The 19,003-nt window shown below is 53.2% G+C and overlaps 2 protein-coding genes across 8 annotated transcripts in view; both read left to right on the top strand.

Annotated features, from left to right (window-relative positions):
• Positions 1-19,003, top strand: part of SHANK3 (SH3 and multiple ankyrin repeat domains 3) — a 374,779-nt gene that overhangs the window by 228,623 nt on the left and 127,153 nt on the right. For all 7 annotated transcript variants that reach the window (XR_013536992.1, XM_078376774.1, XM_078376775.1 and 4 more), the window contains exon 12: positions 3,481-3,594. Coding sequence is in view for 6 of the 7 variants with exons in the window: in XM_078376774.1 (XP_078232900.1) it covers positions 3,481-3,594 (114 nt within the window). In the remaining variant the exon portion in view is untranslated. The remainder of the gene's footprint in view (positions 1-3,480; positions 3,595-19,003) is intronic.
• The window catches only part of LOC144583276 (uncharacterized), a 266,744-nt gene that overhangs the window by 205,902 nt on the left and 41,839 nt on the right, over positions 1-19,003 (top strand). The window lies entirely within an intron of this gene.

The raw sequence follows: 19,003 nt of genomic DNA on the forward strand, positions 1-19,003 counted from the left end.
AAGGGGAGGGCAAGGCGGGGGAGGGGAGAGGAAGGGGTGAGCACACAGACTGGGAAGGTTCCCTCACCCAGAAGCCCCAGCCTCTGTGGCTTTCCCAAGCTCCTCTTGTTTGATTACAACTTTGGTGGTGCGTCAGGCTGATCAAAACCACTTCCCCCTCCAGCTGCTTTTTTCCAGCCATCAGGACAAGATGCCGGGCATATCGGTCTTTGCTTCCCTTTTGTGGGGAGTGAGCCAGGAGTGCACAGTTTTGATCAGCTACTGTACGTGGCCACTATGTGACCTCTAAGAAAATGGTTAATCTGCCCCTCCCCTCCGCCCTCCAGTTCCCTCCCTCCCCAAAATCCTGGCTGCATTGAAGTCAAGGTGCAGCAAGCTGTCAGGAGATGCACCCTCTCCCTTTGACTTTGTCTGTGTGAAATGCTGCAGACAATCCTGGCCTTGGTGTGCGGGTCGTTCATTACCTTATGCGGTGCCATTGCCAGTGTTCTGCAGAGAAGCCTTCCTCCGTCCCTCGAGCGGCACCCACCAGATGCATTGAACTACAACTCCCATCAGAACCACTTACCACACAGGGTGGGGCAGGGACATGATAGATATCGTGGTCCAATGTACAGGGAGGACACAAAAATTTATGGAAGGCTGCTGTACGCAGTAGGACAGAAACCCAAAGGCACGTCCAGACGCTCCAAAGACATCCACACTCACACCTGCGCCTCCCTGTACCAAGGCGTTGTTCTCCTGAGGGAGCAGGACTCGGAGGGGGGGGATGTCCTTTGGCCAAAGAGAGAGATGGAAAGAGGGGGAGGCCTCGTCCCATAGGGCTTCTGGGAGAGAATGCCAAGGGTGCAGGGGGTCCCACCCCTCCTGCCACTCCCTGGAAGACTTGCGCAAGGCCTGACTCCTCCTGGGCAGAAGCAGGAAGGGAGAGAGATCTCTGGGTGCTGTGGGCACTTCACATCCCCCGTGAAGTGGCCAGATGCCATTGGAAGCATCCGGGGTTTTAACCAGCCTCCCCACCAGTCTCCGCTCACCGTTTTCTACCAGAACGTTCCTCTCCTTGCTGTGGACCCAGCCGTTACTGCAGTCCGATTTATGGCGGAATAAAGCTTTTCCGGTTGGAATGGCTCCGTCTTCCCCCTTTCCTCCCCCCCCACTCCTCCTTCCCCACCTCAGGATGGTCAATAGATAATTGTGTGCATTTATTCTGGCTTGTCTGAGGGGGCAGCACTTTCAGGGCCTGGTTAGGCATATCTTTTGGTGTAGTCGGGTGGAATGATACAATACCGTTAATTGGAAGGAGCCAGAAATGATGGCTCGCTGGCGATGCCCGGTTCTTTCTTCTTTTCTGTGAGTGGAAAGAGTAAATTGGGCATCTCTAAATCAAGTGATTCTCTACCAACTGGGGTGCATTGATGTGCAAATGAACATGCAAAGGGAAAGAGCATGCAGAGCCCTACTCTCTCTCTCTCTCTCTCTCTCTCTCTCTCTCTCTCTCTCTCTCTCTCTCTCTCTCTCTCTCTCTCTCTCTCTTAGCCTTCCTTCTCAGAAATGGGTGGGGACTCCGGCTTGTGCAGCATCTGTGTGCTGTCCATGGGTCTAGAAATGTTCTTACTGTGCCCTCCTCCTGAATCTGCCACCAGCTTGCCCTCTTCCCGGAGGGATTTTGCCTTCTCTGCTGCTCTGGTGGTGCGGCGTGGTTCAGAAAAGGGCTAGTGGAGTGGGTGGGTGGGTGGAGGAATTGGAATGGGCCAGTGGGCAGCTCAGCCCCCTTTGCCCAGAGAGCAGCAGCAGTGCACCCAGCCTTCTCTGCAGAGGCTTGGAAGCACTGATTCTCTTCAACTGCAATGCCTAGTAGCCTCATGCAGCACCACGGGAGATTTTGGGAGCTGGGAGCCACAACAAAAAATAGTCCAAAGAAAGACAGAAAGAAAAAGGCTTTCTCTGAGCTCTGCTAAGCACCTGCGGGACCACTGACCACACACCTCTTGCAATAGGTTCCCTCTTGAGCGCTGCTGCCTTAGCCTGGGCCGAGCCACATTTGTCCAGCCCTGCTGCCTCCAGCAGGCTGTGGACCTCTATGGACTCCCAAAGGGAAACCCCGGCTACTCAAGAGCCATTTTCCTGGAGACACAGAAATGGGAGTGGGCAGGTGGGACCGCTGTGTAGGGTCTCATCCAGGGCCTTCTGAGGTAGGGTTGCCAGTGAGTCCTAGAGCACTGGACTTTTAAATGGAAACTATGAGACTAGCCAGCAGTTATTTAGCACCCAGTGAAGTCTGGAGTCAATTGAAGGGGCGGGGGGGGGGGGAGAGAGAGACAGGGGGAGTCTCAAAAGAGTCAGGTCAAAGCTATATGGAACAGCGCTTCCCTCTAAGGAGGATTTTGCCATTCAGAGTTCAGAAAGGAAGGGAAGGGAAGGGTCCCACTAGCCAGGAGCTGACGTTCCATTTCCAGGGATCATGTCCTAAACATAAGTGGCTGAATCAAGAGACCCCTGAGCAGGGAGTGAGGTTGATAACTACCTCTCATGGCAGAAAAGGGCCAGAGGTTCCTGTCTCCACCTTGGAGGCACTTTGGGAATCACACGGCAGAGCTACTCTCAAGGAGCTTCGGGGGGGGGGGTGAATCTACCCTCTCCAAGACCTTCCAGAAAGTCCCACAAGAACCTAGAGAAATTCTACCAAGTTGCAGGAACCCTGGCATATGCTAGCCGTTGAGCCCCCTTGCTTTGGGCAGTAAAAATCCAGGATCTCTGTTCCTGCAAGAAGAAGGCCCGCCCCGCAGGGTCCTACAAGACCCCACGGCAAAAGGCTCCAGACCGATAGCCCAGGCAGTTCTGGCCCTCAGCAAATTGGATTTGACACCAGGAGACCGGGTGGGACCTTTGCCCTTCTGGCCCAGCCCTCAAGATCCTGTACCCAGGACGCTTGACACTTCGGGTTTCTTTAGCCACCATGCTGTGCTCTCCCTGAAGTAGAAAAGGAGTGGATTTGCCAATCTTTCCGCCTGTGTGTATTGCTAGATCAGAGAGAAAGGAGATGATGAAGCACCTCAGATAGACTATGCAATGATGGAGCTGGGGGCAGGGCAGGGTTGGGAATCTTTTTCTGGGCTGGCAACCCACTGGAGACCGTCTTCTGGAAAAGAGGAAGGGAAAGGACAGCTTGTGGATCATGTTCCGTTGCAAGGGGGAGACTTGTGGAAGTTAAAAGGGGGCGGGGGGGCTTCCAGTGGAAGATGCTGCAGCGGCGAGCCTGTGTTACTGACTCTGTGTAGTTGAGTGACCGTTGTCCTCTGAGTCGGGGCAGCTGCCATCGGGGGGGGGGAGGTGGGAGGTCTTGAGAATGGCCACAAGAGCAGTTTGTTGGGGTGGCCACGCTCCTTGATGTTTTGGGTGATGCCATCAACGTGAATCCCGTTGGAGCTCACTTGGCATTTCCTCTCTCTCCCCCTTTCCCTCTTTCTCTTCCCCCCATAGTGCTCAGTATTGGAGAAGGAGGCTTTTGGGAAGGAACCGTGAAAGGACGGACTGGCTGGTTCCCCGCAGAATGTGTCGAGGAGGTGCAGATGCGGCAGTACGACTCCCGGCAAGGTAGGTTCCTCCTGCAGGAGGCCACCAAGGGGAAGGCCAGGGAGAAGTTCAGACACGGGCGCACCCTCCCAAGTGCCGCCGGCTCTTTTCCTCAGAGGATCGCCTGGGTTTCGTGGGTAGAGCTGTGGGGTGGAATGGAGGTTTGCTCTCAGGGCTGTCCGCCTCTGGGCTTCTCGGTGGCGGGGAGTCTAGTTTGGAGATGGTGCCCTTGGCTGCAAGGATCTCTCTGCAGGTAGGACCTCCTGATTCAGCCAGCCTTTCACGGCAGGAGAGCTGCTCAAGTAAGGTGCGATGGAAAAAGCAAAGCCCCCTTATCTCCAACCCTTCTCAAAGAGGTGATCCCAATTCACAAGCCCCCAAACCTCTGCCGCGGTTCCCTTCTGAACATCTTGTCTCCAAACAGTCTTCCTGACAATAAGACAATACTTTGGAGTCAGACACAGAGTGAGTTCTCAGGAGCTCAACAGACTTTGCCAACGAATGCCATCTGCACAGGCCTTGTTTTCTTTGAGACCGGACTGTTTCTCTTCTTTGAACACCTGTGGAAACCCAGCACAGCTTTGTGCTCTGGTGTGTCTGTGTCTGGGTGTTGTCTCTGCATACCCCTGTGAGTTAATTCATCATCCTTAGCAAAAAGATAACAAATAGTTTGCCATTTGGAGGGACAAAATATTGAAGTCACACACAGCTTACTGAGTGCCAGGATGGTGAAGCATCTTCGAGTTTTTTCCCTGAGATCTCACTGAGGATTAGACACTTCATCTCCAGTCTTTTTCTTCCTTCTGCTTCATCAGGTCCATAGTGGGCCATCAGAAGGCTTCCCTTTATTGTCAAGAGGAAGAGTGGCTGACAGGTTGGACCAGTAGAGTCTCTACCAGGATGTCTTAATCTATGGGTGCATAGCTTGTTTCCTTCTTGTTTTAATACTGCAAATGAGAAAGATCTTAGAATCACTGTAGATCACAAGCTGAATATGAGCCAACAGTGTGATGTGGCTACAAAAAAGGCAAATGTTATTTTAGGCTGCATTAACAGAAGTAGACTCTCCAGATCCTGCAAGGTGCTAGTTCCCCTCTATTCGGCACTGGTTGGGCCTCACCTTGAGTCCTGTGTCCAGTTCAAGACACCACACTTTAAGAAGGTTGCCGACAAACTGGAACCAGTTCAGAGGAGGGCAACAAAGTTTATCAGAGGGCTGGAAACCAGAGAAAGTTTAGCCTTGAGCAGGTTTAGCCTTGAGAAGAGAAGACTGAGGGGAGATAGGAGAGCACTTTCAAAATATTTGAAAGGCTGTCATGCAGAGGAGAGGCAGGATCTGTTCTCCATCATCCCAGAGTGCAGGACACACTACAATGGGCTTAAGTGACAAGAAGCCAGATTTTGGTTGAATATCAGGAAAAACCTCTTAACTGTTAGAGAAGTACAGAAGTGGAGCCCATGACCTTGGGAGGCGGTGAATGCTCCAACCCTGGAGGCATTCAAGAGAAATTTAGTCAACCGCCTGGTAGATATTTGATTTATATTCTTGCCTTGACCAGGGGGGTTGGACTCGATGGCCTTATAGGGGCCTTCCAACTTCATTATTCTATGATTCTGATCTCATTCTCCTTACACAAGGAAACATAAAGTGAAACCCACCCATTTTTAATGCGGATGGGCACTGCAAAAGTTTAAATGCCCCCCCCAAACACGCAGTGCCCAGGACAACCTGCAATGGGGTAGGGACTGGTTCTCCCAACTTTCTACTTTCAATTAATGAGGTTGGTTCAGTGCAGGGAAGGTCTTTTTGCCAGTTGTGCTGCACAAGGGTTGTGCATGAATTAAATTATGTAATAACCATCATTGCCATCATCTTAGAACTGCAAAGCTGGAAGGGACCCTATGGCTCATTGAGTCCAGCCCTTGTCTAAGAGGCCCAGCGGGGGGGGGGGGGCATTACTCTCCCAACCTCTGGCTGTGCATCCAGAGACCTCAACTACAGAGCTCTCCAACCTTCTTCCATAGCTACATGAGGGGCAGGCGAGGAGCATCTGTTGCATCTGTTCCCAATGAGAGTTGACCAGCACTAAGACCACAATGCATGTAGAGGCACAGCAGTATCCTCAGGAGTTCCCACGTTGCCGCAGAACTGATGTGGATGATCAGATAAAAGGGGTTGCGCCGTGTAGCGGTCGCAGAGTCAGGCGGTGGGAGCTTGTGGCGGGACGCTCACCATATGACTTTGTGTCGGTCGTTGAAGTGGCCCGACTGCTACACTCCATGCCTCCATGAAAGTGGGCTGCAGCCACAAAAGCTCTCCCTGAAACAGGCCTGCTCGTCTTCAAGGTGCCGCACGGCTTTTGCCTTTATTGCTGTCACCTCTTGAAAAACCCTAGGAGGTGCGGCATTTTCGTCCCTTCTCTGCAGGCGGCCGCCTTCGCCCTTGAGCCTGTCCCCAGGGTGGGTGGCGAAGCTGTGACTTAAACCCAAGCCAGCTCTCCGAGAGGGAAGGGGGGGGCGCTTGTGGGTGTGGGTGTGCATGCAGATGGCCACACGCTCCTGGTTGTGGATTGCTTTTGCTTTCAAAATCGGGAGAGGCCGTTGTCGCCCAGGAGGGAGGTGGGAGGCTAAATCCGGAACCATCAAAATGCCAGAGAGATATGCAAGCTCTCAAGTCCTTCCGAAGTTTTGATCACAGCAGGTGGTGTGGGAAACACATGGGTAGGTGTGGGGTGGGTGTGGGTGTGTTGCTGGATGAAACAGGCAAAGTCTGGTTGTGGTTTTCCTGCATCAGCCCATCCACTGCTGACCCCCCCCCCGGGCCCCGTCGCACTCCCTCACTCTGTAACTCTGCGCTTCCATGCAAGAGAGCTGGTCCAGGACGCCAGCAGTGAAGAGGAGGAGGGGGGCCTCAGCTGGAGCGTGGAGAGACAGGTTGGTAGGACCTGCCAGCCCTACTTCTGTGGGGCAGGCTCCTTGCTTGTGGGTGGGTGGGTGACTGACCCAGGGAGCGTATGCCTGGCCTAGAAGGCAGGGTTTGTGGGGCTGAGGAAGGCCTGCTTGGGAGTCCCGCCAGGCACCCTGTTCCTGAACACGAAGTGCTTGGGGAGGGACACTCTTCACATGTCTAGAGGCTCTTGTATGGGCCGCATGGCATTGGCTCATTTTCTTAGGGAAAAAAATTTCTTAGGCTAAAAATGCCACGGCGTGGTGCTCTGTAGGCAGGCAGACAAAGCCCCCCAGGAGGACAGGAGTGTATGTCCCTCCACCACCACCACCCCTAGCTACAATGTAGGTCTCCAACCACCCAAGTCTCCTCTTGGGTGAATGAGTAGAACAAGGAAGCTTGGCTTAACTGGAGGGCGATGTTTCCAGGCTGTACTTTATGGAGATATTTCTCACCTCTCTGCTGAGACACACACCTCTATTCCTCTCCAGCTCAAGGCTGGCATAGATGCCATGGAGATTCTGGGACTTGTAGTCCAAAAATTACTTTGCTTAAGCTCTGGATGCCTCATGCCACAGTAGTCAGTAAAAAGTGGAAGACCATGGGGTGGAGGTGGGGGGGGTGCAAGCTCTGCAGGCTTGGGGGCCAAATCGGAGCTCCCAGCCCCCACTGTGGGCCACATCAGCCTGAAAATGACTGGAATGGCCATTTTAAAAAATCAAAATGGGAAGTGCCTAGATGGGGCACGTCTGGGTTTTGGGGGGCTAGGGGGAATCTTAGGGCATTCCCCTCCTCAAAAGAACTGAGACAGGATTTTTTTGGCCTTTAAAAAAACCAAATGTGGCGGGGAGGCTCTGGTCTGGCCACAGTAAGGTTTCTGGGGTCCACCAGTGACTCACAGTCTGCGCTTTGCCTGCCCCTGGCCTAGCAGGTGAGAACCCTAACCAGTGATGCCTCCCCAGGACTGGGCAGTTTCCATCAAGAGGTTCCCCATGGACTCTCTCTCTTTCCCATTCTCCTGGTGTGTGAGAGAATGTGCATGCATGCACATGCGCACATATGTCCTTTAACCCAGGGGTCTTGAAGAGGTACTGTGGTCTACATAGGGCTACCCTTGAAGCCGGTTGGGAAGCTGCAGTGCATGCCAAAGGCATTGGCCGGGCTTTTATCAGAGGCACCTTAAGGGTGACTGTGCCTCCTCGGCCTTGTCCCGTTCCCAGGGGCTGTCGGTGGGCTCCCTGGCACCCTCTAATGCCCTGGAGTTCACAGTCTTTGGAACGTCTTTTTGCGACCAGCTCCCCAGGAAAATGTCTTTTAAGTGTGAAGCCGAGCAGAGATCCTTGGGACGCTGGATCTTGCCCTTGGTGCTGTGTGATGGTGCTGGGCAGCTTTCAGCTCGGTGGGGTTTGAGTTGGGGGAGGACTGACTTAATTTTGGAAGCTTGGCACATGCCTCCACTTTAAAATTAGCAAACAGATGGTGAAGATGGACTGCAGCAAAAGGGCTGAATAATGAGAGTGGGGAGGGATGAGCCCTCGGAGAGGGCTGTGCACAAACCCGGGGAACCAGGGACCGAGCAAGAAATGTGCGAGGCCTGCCGATGGGGATGCACCTGGCATGACGGAGCAGCAAAGAGCAGCCTAGGCTCCCTGACCGAGAGGAAGGGAGAGGAGGGAGGGAGGGAGGGGAGCCCTGATGCTGGAAGCGGGCCAGCGTTAGCCAAAAGAAGAGCAGAGGCTTTGGTTGGGGGCAGGGAGCTCTCTGAACGGTGGTCAAAGTCAGAGCAACCGCTTGTGGGGAAGACAAAGCAGTCGCCTCGTGTGGCAGATTTTTGGTCAGTGTCGGCGCCAGCTGTCCCGCCATCTAAGATAGGAAGGGAGCCACTGCTGCCACTGCCCGTCGTCATCCCCCTTGAGATGGGGAAGCAAAGTGGTGGGGGAGGGGCGGTGCTGTTTCTTGCACCCTCTCCTCCACCTGCCTCCTTTGGCCCTGCCCACATAGCCATGTGAGTAACTCCAGGGAGCCGAGGCCACCTGAGGAGAGGTGGCCAAAGAGGTTCCCTGCAGCTGGCTGCCTCGGTGGAGCTCATGGCCAGCCTTGCTCGCCATCGTGACTGGCAGCCGTGGCTCTCCAGGGTTTTAGGTGGATTCCTTCCTTGCTTTGTCTGCAGGCGGCCAGGATTATTGAGCCTGGGATGTTCTCCTTGCAAAGGAGGCGTTTGAAGAGTGAGTCCTCCACAAAGAGAAGTCATAGCTGCTGCCTCTGTACGTCTGGCTTCAGCCGAGTTGGGCGTTTGCCCATCTAGCCTAGCACGGCCAGCTCCGACTGGCCGCCGTCACCCTCCAGGGCCTTTGGTGTTCTGCCCGGGAATTCTGGGTCTCGAACAGGTGGGCTGTCCGACTGAACTGCGGCCCTTCCGGACCCTAGAGATTTCAGTCCTGCCTTTGGTGCTTGAGGGTCAGAGTTGTCCTGCTGTCTGCGAACACAGACAGAGCTTCCCCCACAGCTATCTCGGGGCTGCCAGCCATCTTCCTCTTGAACCCTCGAAGTGAGATCTTCCTTTTAGAAGAGGAGGGCTTCCAGGGGGCAGCCGGACTAGGTGCGCCTTCTCCCTCAGCGGCTTAGAAATCCATGGAGGGCCTGGTTCCACGAGAGAGCGATCCCAGGGATCCATCTTTCAGGAAAGTCGCAGGCGGATAGCTGTTGCTCTTGGCTGCAGGGGCCGCTGGTGTGGGATCCAACACCCTGCTGGTATGTAGAGAGTGGGTGGGTGGGTGGGAGTTCCAGGGGGAAACGTCCGAGCAGAGAACGACAGTTTCCCTACGGCTGCCGGCCCTGCTCAGAGCTCAGAAAAGGCTCCTTTTTGGACTCCAGCTCCCAGAATCCCCCGTGCGGCCTGGGAGCTTGTGGAGTGGCAGCGCCGACTCCCCTAGCAGCGCTGCTCCTTCTGTTGAAGGCTCAGCCACCCCACCAGACCCCCTCCGGCAGCCCCGGGATCTGCCCTCTTTCCCCAGCAGCTGCAAGACATGGAGGCTCTCCATCTGCCTTGCCCCGGAGCTGCCGCATGCCCAGTTTCCCAACTGGGGGAAGTAGTAGCAAGGAAGCCACGGTGGCAGTGGCTCTGTGAGGCTGGTGGGGAGGGTCCACCCCCGCCTCCCCTGAAGTATTTCCTGCCTGCCACGTGCTCCCCGTGGGACCTGCTGTGCTCCGGTGCCCTTGCACGAAGGACACTCAAGTCCAATGGCATTAGCAGGGGAGCAGACGAAGGCCACCGGCTGATGGATGAGGAGGCCAGGCTGACCTGATTTTCCATCTCTCCCTCAGCTGGTGTCATTATTATCAATTACGGGTGGCTGCAAGGGGTGCCTCTTGGATGAAGACGCCACCCACCCTCCCTGTGGTCTTGGGGGGGGGGAAGGGGGAGGCGATTCAGAAGGAAGCACACACACACACCCAATGCCATCTGCAGAATGGGGGGGGCGCCTGGCATCCAGCAGGCGCTGAGGCCCTGCCCCGTGCCCTCGCCTCGCACCCTCTCCTGGTCTGTGGTGGGGACATGCCTTCTTCTCTCCTACGAGGGGGCAAGCCACTGCAACAGTCCTCCCTGGGCCTCTTGAATGGGAGCGAACCATTTTGGGACATCCTTGAGGAGGGAACAGGAGGCCTTGTTGTTGGGGGACCTGTAAAATCCAGCAAAATTGCACAGAGAGTGTTTTGTAGAATCCCAGAATGGTGAAACTGGAAAGACGCCAGGGATCATAAACGGTAACCTTACCCCAGGCGAAACAGGAAGTCCACAATAAGGGCATCACGGCCTGGTGGCCACCCTGCGTCTGCTCAAAATCTCCAGTGGAGTGGGAGATCCTCCCGTCTTCCGAGGCAGCCTGTTTTGCCGGTGAAGAGCTCGTGCCGTGAGGCGATTTTTTTCCTAATATTTAACACACATCACCCTTTTTGTAATTTGAGTCCATTGAATTTGCTTCCACCTTCTGGAGCACCAGAAAACAAGCTCGCTCCATCTTCCTCATGACTGCGCTTCAAATACCTGAAGAAGACAGCTCTCATATCGCCCTTCATCTTCTTTTCTCCAGGCGAAACATACTCTCAACCATTCCCGGTAGGGCTTGGTTTCCAGAATTTTTACAGTCCTAGCTGCCCTCCTCTGGGCACGTTCCAGCTTGTTGACACCCTTCTTACACTGTAGCATCCAGGGGAAAGGTGTTCTGGAAATACACCCCATCCCTGAAAATGCCCTCTCTCTCTGGCAGTTGCTCACCTGGTGGGGTACCCGGCAGAGGGCCTGAGGTGATCACCTTCAGGTAGGTAGGAGGAATGTCCTGCCATAGGCCCACATGGCAGGACATTAAGCAGAAAGCCTACATGGCACCTGGACCAGTCTTCTTTCCCACAGCCAGATCTTTGAGATCTGGCGCAACTATGGAGAATCCTTGTCCAACCTTTCCTATTAGAACTGTCCTGCTGAATCAGTGTCATCCTTCCAACCGGACCGCTCATGGATGGGGCAGAAAGGAAGACTTCCTCTCCTGCTGCTCGCCTACAGTTGGTCTCCCTCAGGGAGATTCATTCATTCATTCATTCATTCATTCATTCATTCATTCATTCATTCATTCATATTATTTACATGTTTGCCTCCGAATCTGGATGATGTCTAGCCACTGGCTTTTGTTCCACTGAATGCCTTTCCTTGATTCCGTCCCCTGACAGGTTCACCTGTCCTTATAGTTGCAAAATCTGGACATGAATGAGTTCTAGTGGATTTTTAGAGAAAGTGTTTATCTGCTGTAGATCACATGGGGAACCCTGGTGGACCCCAAAGGTGAGCAATAGCTATTTTTAGCAGGCAGGCAGACAGGCAGGCATAGGTAGGTAGGTTAGGTAGGTAGGTAGGTAGGTAGGTAGGTAGAAAGAAAGAAAGAAAGAAAGAAAGAAAGAAAGAAAGAAAGAATAAAAAGCCTGCCGCTCCTTCTCTGGTGATGGTATCATTTCCTCTTGAGGCAGTTGCTGCTGCCTTCGATTGATTTCTTTGCTGGACTCCTTCTTTATCTTTTAGAGTCTTAGAACGTTATTCCGTCAGAGTCGGAGCAGCCGGTATCTCAGCTGGCTTTGTGCTGTGGTTGTGCAGAAAGGCCGCTGTGTTCTTTGCTGCAGTCCTGCTGTCCCCCAGCATGGATTTTTCCATTTTCCCAGTAGCTGCCGGTTGCTGGGTCAGTGGTTCCAGATTGCTAACAGAGGTTCAGTCCTTTCCTTTTCAAAACCTGCAAAGGCGGTGTCCCCACCACGTCTCTTGGGAGCCTCCCTCCCTGGCACTGACATTTTCTCCTGAGTGCTTTTCTTTCTGAAGCTCGACTTTGTGCCTTTGTGTGCCGGTCCTGCTCTCAGGGGTTCAGCAGGGCGACCGTTGTCCTTCTTCTTTGGGGCAGCCTTTTTTGAACACTGGAAAAAGGCCAGCGTTTTTGAACATTTGAGAAAAAGCTACCACTTGCCCTTCAATGCTTCCTCACTTACCAATATGCTCCTCTGTTAATGATGTTTAGGCTCTGGATGTTGTCCAAAGCCTGGCTGGGGCTGAGCGGAGCAGCTCAGACAATCAGCCACTTGGTTTGACCAAACTCAAAATGGCCCATGTGGTCCTCAGCTCAGCCAAAGGTACCCTCCTCCTCCTCCTCTCCCCTCCCCCCCCAGGGCCACTCATGGTGTCCCCCACCCAGATTCCTGCCCAACTTCCCATCTCTCCGGGTGTGTGTGTGTGTGTGTGTGTGTGTGTGCTGCTGTTGCTGTCTCCACTAGCTGGCCATTTTTGCCTCTTGCCCCAGGGTTGCCCCAGGACATCTAGTGGCCATTATTCTCTTTTGTCTGCACTCTGGGCCCCATCCTGCAGCCCTGCCTCCTCCTCTTGCCTTCCCCTGTCCTGTGTCTGAGATCGTTGGGGGAATCAGAGAATCAGACGAGAGCTTGGGAAAGTTTTGGAACCTGTGCTCTGGCTACCGCTGATTGCAGGGATTTGGCACATTGTTACACGCACGCACCCACACCCACACGTTAACTATGAGTTGGAGCTCTGAGCCAGGCAGGGAGGTCTGCTGGGCATTCAGTGGTGCTTGGTCAGCTTCTCAGGCCTTCCCGGGTGGGAGGATTACGAAGGGCAAAAGCTCAGGGTGGTGCTGTGCCACCTATCCAACCTATTTCTATCACAACCCTTTTCTGTGCCCACTGGGTACCAAGGGGCTGACTCTTGGACTCTGGATGTGGCCAACATCATGATTCACGGATGCACCAGAGCAGCCGTGCGAGAAGGAAGGACCTGGCCTGGTGCAAAGTGAGCTTGATTTTATGATATTAGTTATATTGTGGTGTTTTTTATTATATGTGTAAGCTGCCCCGAGTAGACTTTGTCTAGGGCGGCGGGGTAAAAATCTAATAAAAGTAAAGTAAAGTGAGCAGACGCAGGTACCTGGAGCTCCCTTCCCTGCTGACTCCTCCTCCCCTTCCCCCTTTGACTGGATTATACCATTGGTGGGTCTTTTTCTGGTCCACCTTGTCTCAGAAGGGACCCAGCCTCACCCTCTGTTTTCTTTCAGCCCTCGGTTGGAAGCCAAGGGCACCCTGTTGTGGCTGCTTCAGCCATCCTTCTCCCGTCCAAATGCACCCAGTCAGAGTCAAAGCCACTGCCCAGTATTTTTTTTGTTACCGGGAGCAAAGGCCTGTTAAGTAAAAACTGCCACGGAGGCCATTTTATGACACTCGCGCTTGTGATTCATTTCCAGGGAGCAGAGCAGCCCTCTGGCCAGGAGGAAATGAGACGTAGCAACCCCTGGCTTCTCTAGACCCCTCTGCTAACTGGAAGAAGAAGAATTGATGCTCTGAGGAGGGAACGGGCCTTGTGAGGCAGGTGGAGGAGCTGAAGGGGTGCCTGCGCAGGTCTCTTCTCCTGTCCTCTTGGACCACTCCAGAGCGTCTGGCAGGGGACGTCTGAAAGGAGCAGGAAGAGCAACAGGGTCTGACCAGAAGAGTAGGAGATGACGGCCAGCAGGTCATGTTGGCGGCACAGTATGATAGCCTGCCAGAGGCCTCTTTGCTGGCTCCTCGAGGGCATATAAATTCCTTTAAGGGTGTGGAGGCCTGCAATCAGCCTTTTCATGGCTGAGGGTTTCTGGGGCTGGAGTCCAAAGATAACGTTCCCCATCTCTGGTTTCCAGCCACAAGTTTTTCTCCCCAGTCCCACATGAGTGACAACATCATAGAAGTGCAGAGCATGGAAAGACCCCAAAGGTCAGTGAGTCCAATGCAGAATAGCCACAGCTAAAACACCCCTGAAAGGTGGCCCTCCAACCTCTGTTCACAAATCTCCAGCCAGGCCAATTTCAATCTATGGAAGAAAACCCATGTTTCGATCTGGTGTGTTTGGCATGGCATTGTTGTTGCCTTCTCATGTTGATGACGTGTGTGTCATTGTGTGATTGTGCTTCCCCATATTTATATTTCTCTCAGATGTCCACACCTCCCTCCTATCTGTTAACAATCTCTTCTGCTGGGTCTTGAAGTCCAATGTGCTGATGCACCAAATTTTTTGTTTAATTTGGAATCTCTATTGTCCTTGTGCTTCCTGTATCTAGCAGGCTGCCACCAAGACGGCAATGTAACTGTTTCGACTAAAATTTTACACATCCTGGAGAAATAAAGACCCATTAAAATAAAGGCTCCGGCACAGTAAGATGCGGTAACACCAGGGTACTGTCATTACAGAGCGTGCAAGTTATAGGACCTGCAAACACCACCTCCAGTCATATTAACACATTGCAATAGAAATACGTTCAACTGTCAGCCATGGAGAAAAAAATATTTTACAAGGCGAGCAATAGCTGGAGAGCTGGCCAATTGTTTTTGCAACAGCTTTAGTAAACTTGTTTGTTTTTAAAAGAAGCTTCATTTTCAGGGCTATTTTTTTTCTATAAGCCCCCCCAACCCAATTATTTTAACAATCTATACACCCAAAATTTCACATCTTGACATCTGTCCTTCTGGGATTTGGCCAGCCACAGGGAGAGGGTAAGACTGAAGGCTGGAGAAGGGGCTGGCTCGCTCTGCTTATCAGCAAGGCTGGAAACCTCAAAAGGGACAGCTGCCCCCCACCCCACCCCCGGTCCCGAAGTTGCTTGGCTGACAATGCCAGGCCCAAATAGGGGCTTCGTTCTGGAGACAACCTTTCAGCCCCTGAATGCCGGTGCTGAGCTGAAAAGGCACCCAAAGGGGGCTGGGGGTGTGTATGCTGCTGTTGAATTGCCCCATGTAGCCTGGATATAAATCATGTTCACATCAGAACCCTGAGGTATTGGTTCTGGATTCTCTAAACCAGTGGTTCTTAACCTTTTTGAAAGAAATGCCCCCTTGAGCCATTGAGGAAGTTATCATCGCCCCCCTCCCCGCGGTGATGCTATCTTATTTATTTATTTATTTATTTATTTATTTATTTATTTATTTATTTATTTATTTATTTGAGATACTTAAATCCAATGACCCCTGAAAACAAAATTAAATTCCAAGAAAATGAAATGCCCTCAAAAAAGTAACATTAAATGATTTAGTTGCAAGTGAATTTTAAAACGCAAAGAGAAATATAAAAAAGGCATAAAAACAAATGCAGGAACTAAAAATTTCAAGACAAAAAGTCTGAAACTTAATTAAAATTGGAGGAAAATATATATTCATGCACACTGTAAAAAGGCTGCAGCCATCTTCACAGGTTTGGCTTGCTCCAGCGCCCCCCTACCGCCCCCGTTCTGCTCCAGTGCCCCCACGCCGCCCCTTTTCGTTCTACCGCCCCCCTGAAAAATGAAATCGCCCCCTGGGGGGCATTATCGCCCACGTTAAGAACCACTGCTCTAAACCACTGCGGCTCAAAGAGCTGGTCCCAGAACTGTCTGGGGGAGAGGTTGCCCCCGCCGGAGATGTTGTGCCCTGTCTTATTGACAAACTGAGAGCAAGCGCGCGCGCGCGCGCGCACGTCAAGATCTCCGGGAGGAACCTTCTGATCTTCTTCTAAAAGAGAGAGAAAAAGGAAGATGTCACGAAGCAGACTGAAAAGCCGAAGTTGTAATAGTTTTTTAACAGGCTGGGGTCGAGTCAGGACCCAAGATATTACAGCCCAGTTTGCTTCAGTTCTGCTCTAGGTAAACTAGCAGAGAAATTATGAGACAGAAAAATGTTAAGCTGCTAGAGAGACGAGTCTCACAGAAAAAGAATTGACAGGAAAGGCTTCCGTTAAAAGTGGAGGCTGTTTAACTAACCTTTTCAAGCTTTTATTGGAGGCATCTGCAAGTATATGCGTGGGGGGCGAGGGGGAAAGGGTAGCTATTTATTGTTCCTGTGGGCTTCCTAAAAACCTCGGGCAAATTCCCACGGGACATCTGCTTCCTTGGAAGTGGGGCGGGGAGTAGTTTTCGGGGATGCTCCTCGTGGCGAGTGCCCCCTCAACAGCACCTGGGCTCTTTGAAGGTGTGCTTTGCCGGCTGAGAAAGGAGACCCCCCTGGCACCCCACTCACCCCAGAACGGAGTAAGAGCTGCTTCCCTCAGGCATGGATGGTTTCATTTCCCTGCCTGTTGAGGTAGACGCCCGGGGGGTGTGGGGGGGGGGTTCTCGTCCCAAAGGATAGCGGCTGCAAGAAACACATGCGCCTCTCTCCCTCTTGTCGGGTGTGTTTGGAGCCTTGTTGTGTTTGGACGTTGGGGTGGGGCAGCCCCCTCTGAGAGAGAGGACCAAGCCCTTTGGTGAGAAGGAGAAGGGGGAGAGATCAGGGCCTTAAAGAGGGGGAGAGGTTGTGCCAGGCCCCGGTGGTGGAGGGCCAAGGGGAAGGGGTGGGAAGATCCGAGGAAAAGATGTTCTGCCCAGCCATGAGGCCCCGAGGAAGGAGAAGAAGAGCGGGGCAGAAGGCCGGGGGGGGGGCAGGAGGGAGGGCTCCCGGCCCTTTGGGTGGGGTAGAAGGATAGTTGGGGACATGCCAGGCTTTGACAAAGGAAGCCAAGAAACCCACCCCCCCACCCCCGGAGGAGGAGAAGGCAGGTGGGTGGTTGGGTGGTTGAAGCACTAGGAGATCAAGGTCAGAGGGACCTGGGGCGGGCTGAGAAGGTCCCGCGGTGGGCCACCGAAACGGGAAGGCAGAGGAACCAGTGCTTGGGGTCCCCGGCCAGGGGGCAGAAGTGTCAGTGCTTGCCTGGACCACAGAACGTCCTTTGTGTGCATGAGAGAGAGAGAGAAGGCAACGTTTTTTGGCCTTTCCTGTTCAGGAACTGAGTACAGTACAAGGTGGCTGCAACAATCAAAGGGAAATTTCACTGATGAGCCCTTCTAGTTAAAAAAAAAAAAGGCTGGAGCATGGTGCTGACTCTCCCCCCCCCCCCCCCGCTCCTCTGGTTTTATTTCAGCTTTTTGGTAGACATGTATTTTTGAGCAAATTGCAGCCCCTTTCTCTCTCTCTCTCTCCTTCCCAATCAGGAAGATGTAATTGCTACAGGCTTCATGTGCAATTGTGGATTTCAGTCATCTAGCTAATTACTCTTAAGCATCTCTTGATTATCATTAACATTTTCATGTTTAAATGTTACAATCAGGTTTGCTCACAGTCATGGTGACTTAAGGGCCATTTTTGGCCCGGGGCTGTCTGGCGTGGTGGCTGCGGATTGTCTGTCGGCGCTGAACGAATGGCATTCTCATGTGCATGTTTCTCACAAGGAGACTCGGCCTGACCACTTCCCAGCAGCTCTGCTTGCTCTGTGCTCCTTGGGCACTTCCTGTTTTTCATGTGGAGGCCGGAGGAAGCCCTGGCGGGGGGGGGGGTTGTTTTACTGGTCCCAGAGCAGTTCCAGTCCCTGGATCTTGCTCTGAGCCAAATGGAAGTTTTGCAGGAAGGGCCTCAAAGGCCAAAGTGAGAGGATGTGAGCCTGTTCAAGAGCCTGTGAGGAAATGAGGTGCCTTTTCCTCCCAGGGGAGAGATGGGTGCCTCTGCTGCTGGCCTGGCAGAGCCAGCCGATCCCGCCGCCGTGGCGGGGCGTCTTCTCCGTCATCCCCCCACCATTGGGGGGGGGGATCTGTCGCCTGGAACACATTCAGAGTGACCAGGATGGTCAAAGGGCTGGAAATCGAAGCCTTTGAGGGAAGGATAAAAGAGGACGGGCCTTCCTCCACGGGAGGTTTTTAAGCAGAGGAGGAGGCCTGAGTGGTGGGTTCCCTGCTCCTGCAGGTGACCCGTGGCGTCCTTTGCCGCTCTGCTGTCCTTCTGTGGTTTGGCTGCTGCCTCTCTCAAATCTTCTTCTGGAAGGGGACCTGGAGTGGGTGGCCGTAAGCTGGAAGTGAGTGAACGGCACATCGCAGACACGTCACTCCCTGTGGCTGCTTCTCTCGCGCGGCTTCATTTTTGCCCTTTTCTGCTTCTTGTCTGAAGGCTTAATGTTGGCCTTTGGAAAGGAAGATGGTTTATACGAGATAAGCTGGGGACCCACAACAAAAGGGTGCGTGTTATTTGCTGTTTGCGCAGAGTATGAGTACCTTGCTGTTATGGGTTACAAATCCCAGTTAAACCAGTGGCTGGACTGGCTGGGTGGCTGTGGGAGGCAGGCTTCAAAATCATAGCGTTTCCAGGGTGTGCGGGAGGTGGACGTGCTCTCCCTGCTCCGGTGGCTGCTGGGGCTCAGCTTGGGGCGACTGCGTGCCTGCCGTCCTGATTCCAAGCCATCCCGGTTTGCCCCTGCCTCAGGCGGCATGGCTGCTTAGGCACCTGCATCCCTCTCGCCTTCCCTGGTCTTCCTGGCACCTGCATGTTCGGCTTGCGGCCACCCACGGACAGCGCTCTCCCTTTTCTGGCTACCCAAGAGGCAGCCTTCAGGCCAGCCGGAGCAGGCGGAAGAGAAGGGGTGCTTTGACAGCTTCTCACCTCGAGAGCCTCCGCAGGGCTGCCGCAGGGCTGCTTCTGCCCTGCCAGCAGGGCTGCCTGAAGCCACCCAGCAAGGAGGCAGGCGGAGTGGGGCCGGGAGGAGAGGGCAGCTTTCTTTCCGGCTGCCCCCAAGCCCTCTTGTTTAACCATGAAATCCGCAATGTTCTCCTCCCCTGGATTTGCATGAAATCAAAGGAGATGACAGAGCTTGCTGAGCAAAGCTTGGCTCTTTTTAGAAAGTAATTGGTTTTAAAGAGAGGCTTAAGTATTTTTCCTTGTTAATTGTTTGTATTAAGCACTCTTTATGTGCAAAAATGTTTTTTATCTATGCCATTGTCAGCAGGAGCTCTTATAACATCAATTCCCACCCACCCCCAGGAAGAAAGGGAAGCAGAGAGGAAGGGGTCCTTGGCACACCAAGATCCAAAGGCCTTTGTCCATCTTATATTTTCTTTTACCCTGTCCCAACCACTAAAGACCTAGGATGTCTAATTCATAATTTAAATTTTTAAAAGGCTGCAGGTGAAGGTGTGGCCC

The sequence above is a fragment of the Pogona vitticeps genome, chromosome 5 (assembly GCF_051106095.1).
Source record: "Pogona vitticeps strain Pit_001003342236 chromosome 5, PviZW2.1, whole genome shotgun sequence".
Lineage (NCBI taxonomy): Eukaryota > Metazoa > Chordata > Lepidosauria > Squamata > Agamidae > Pogona > Pogona vitticeps.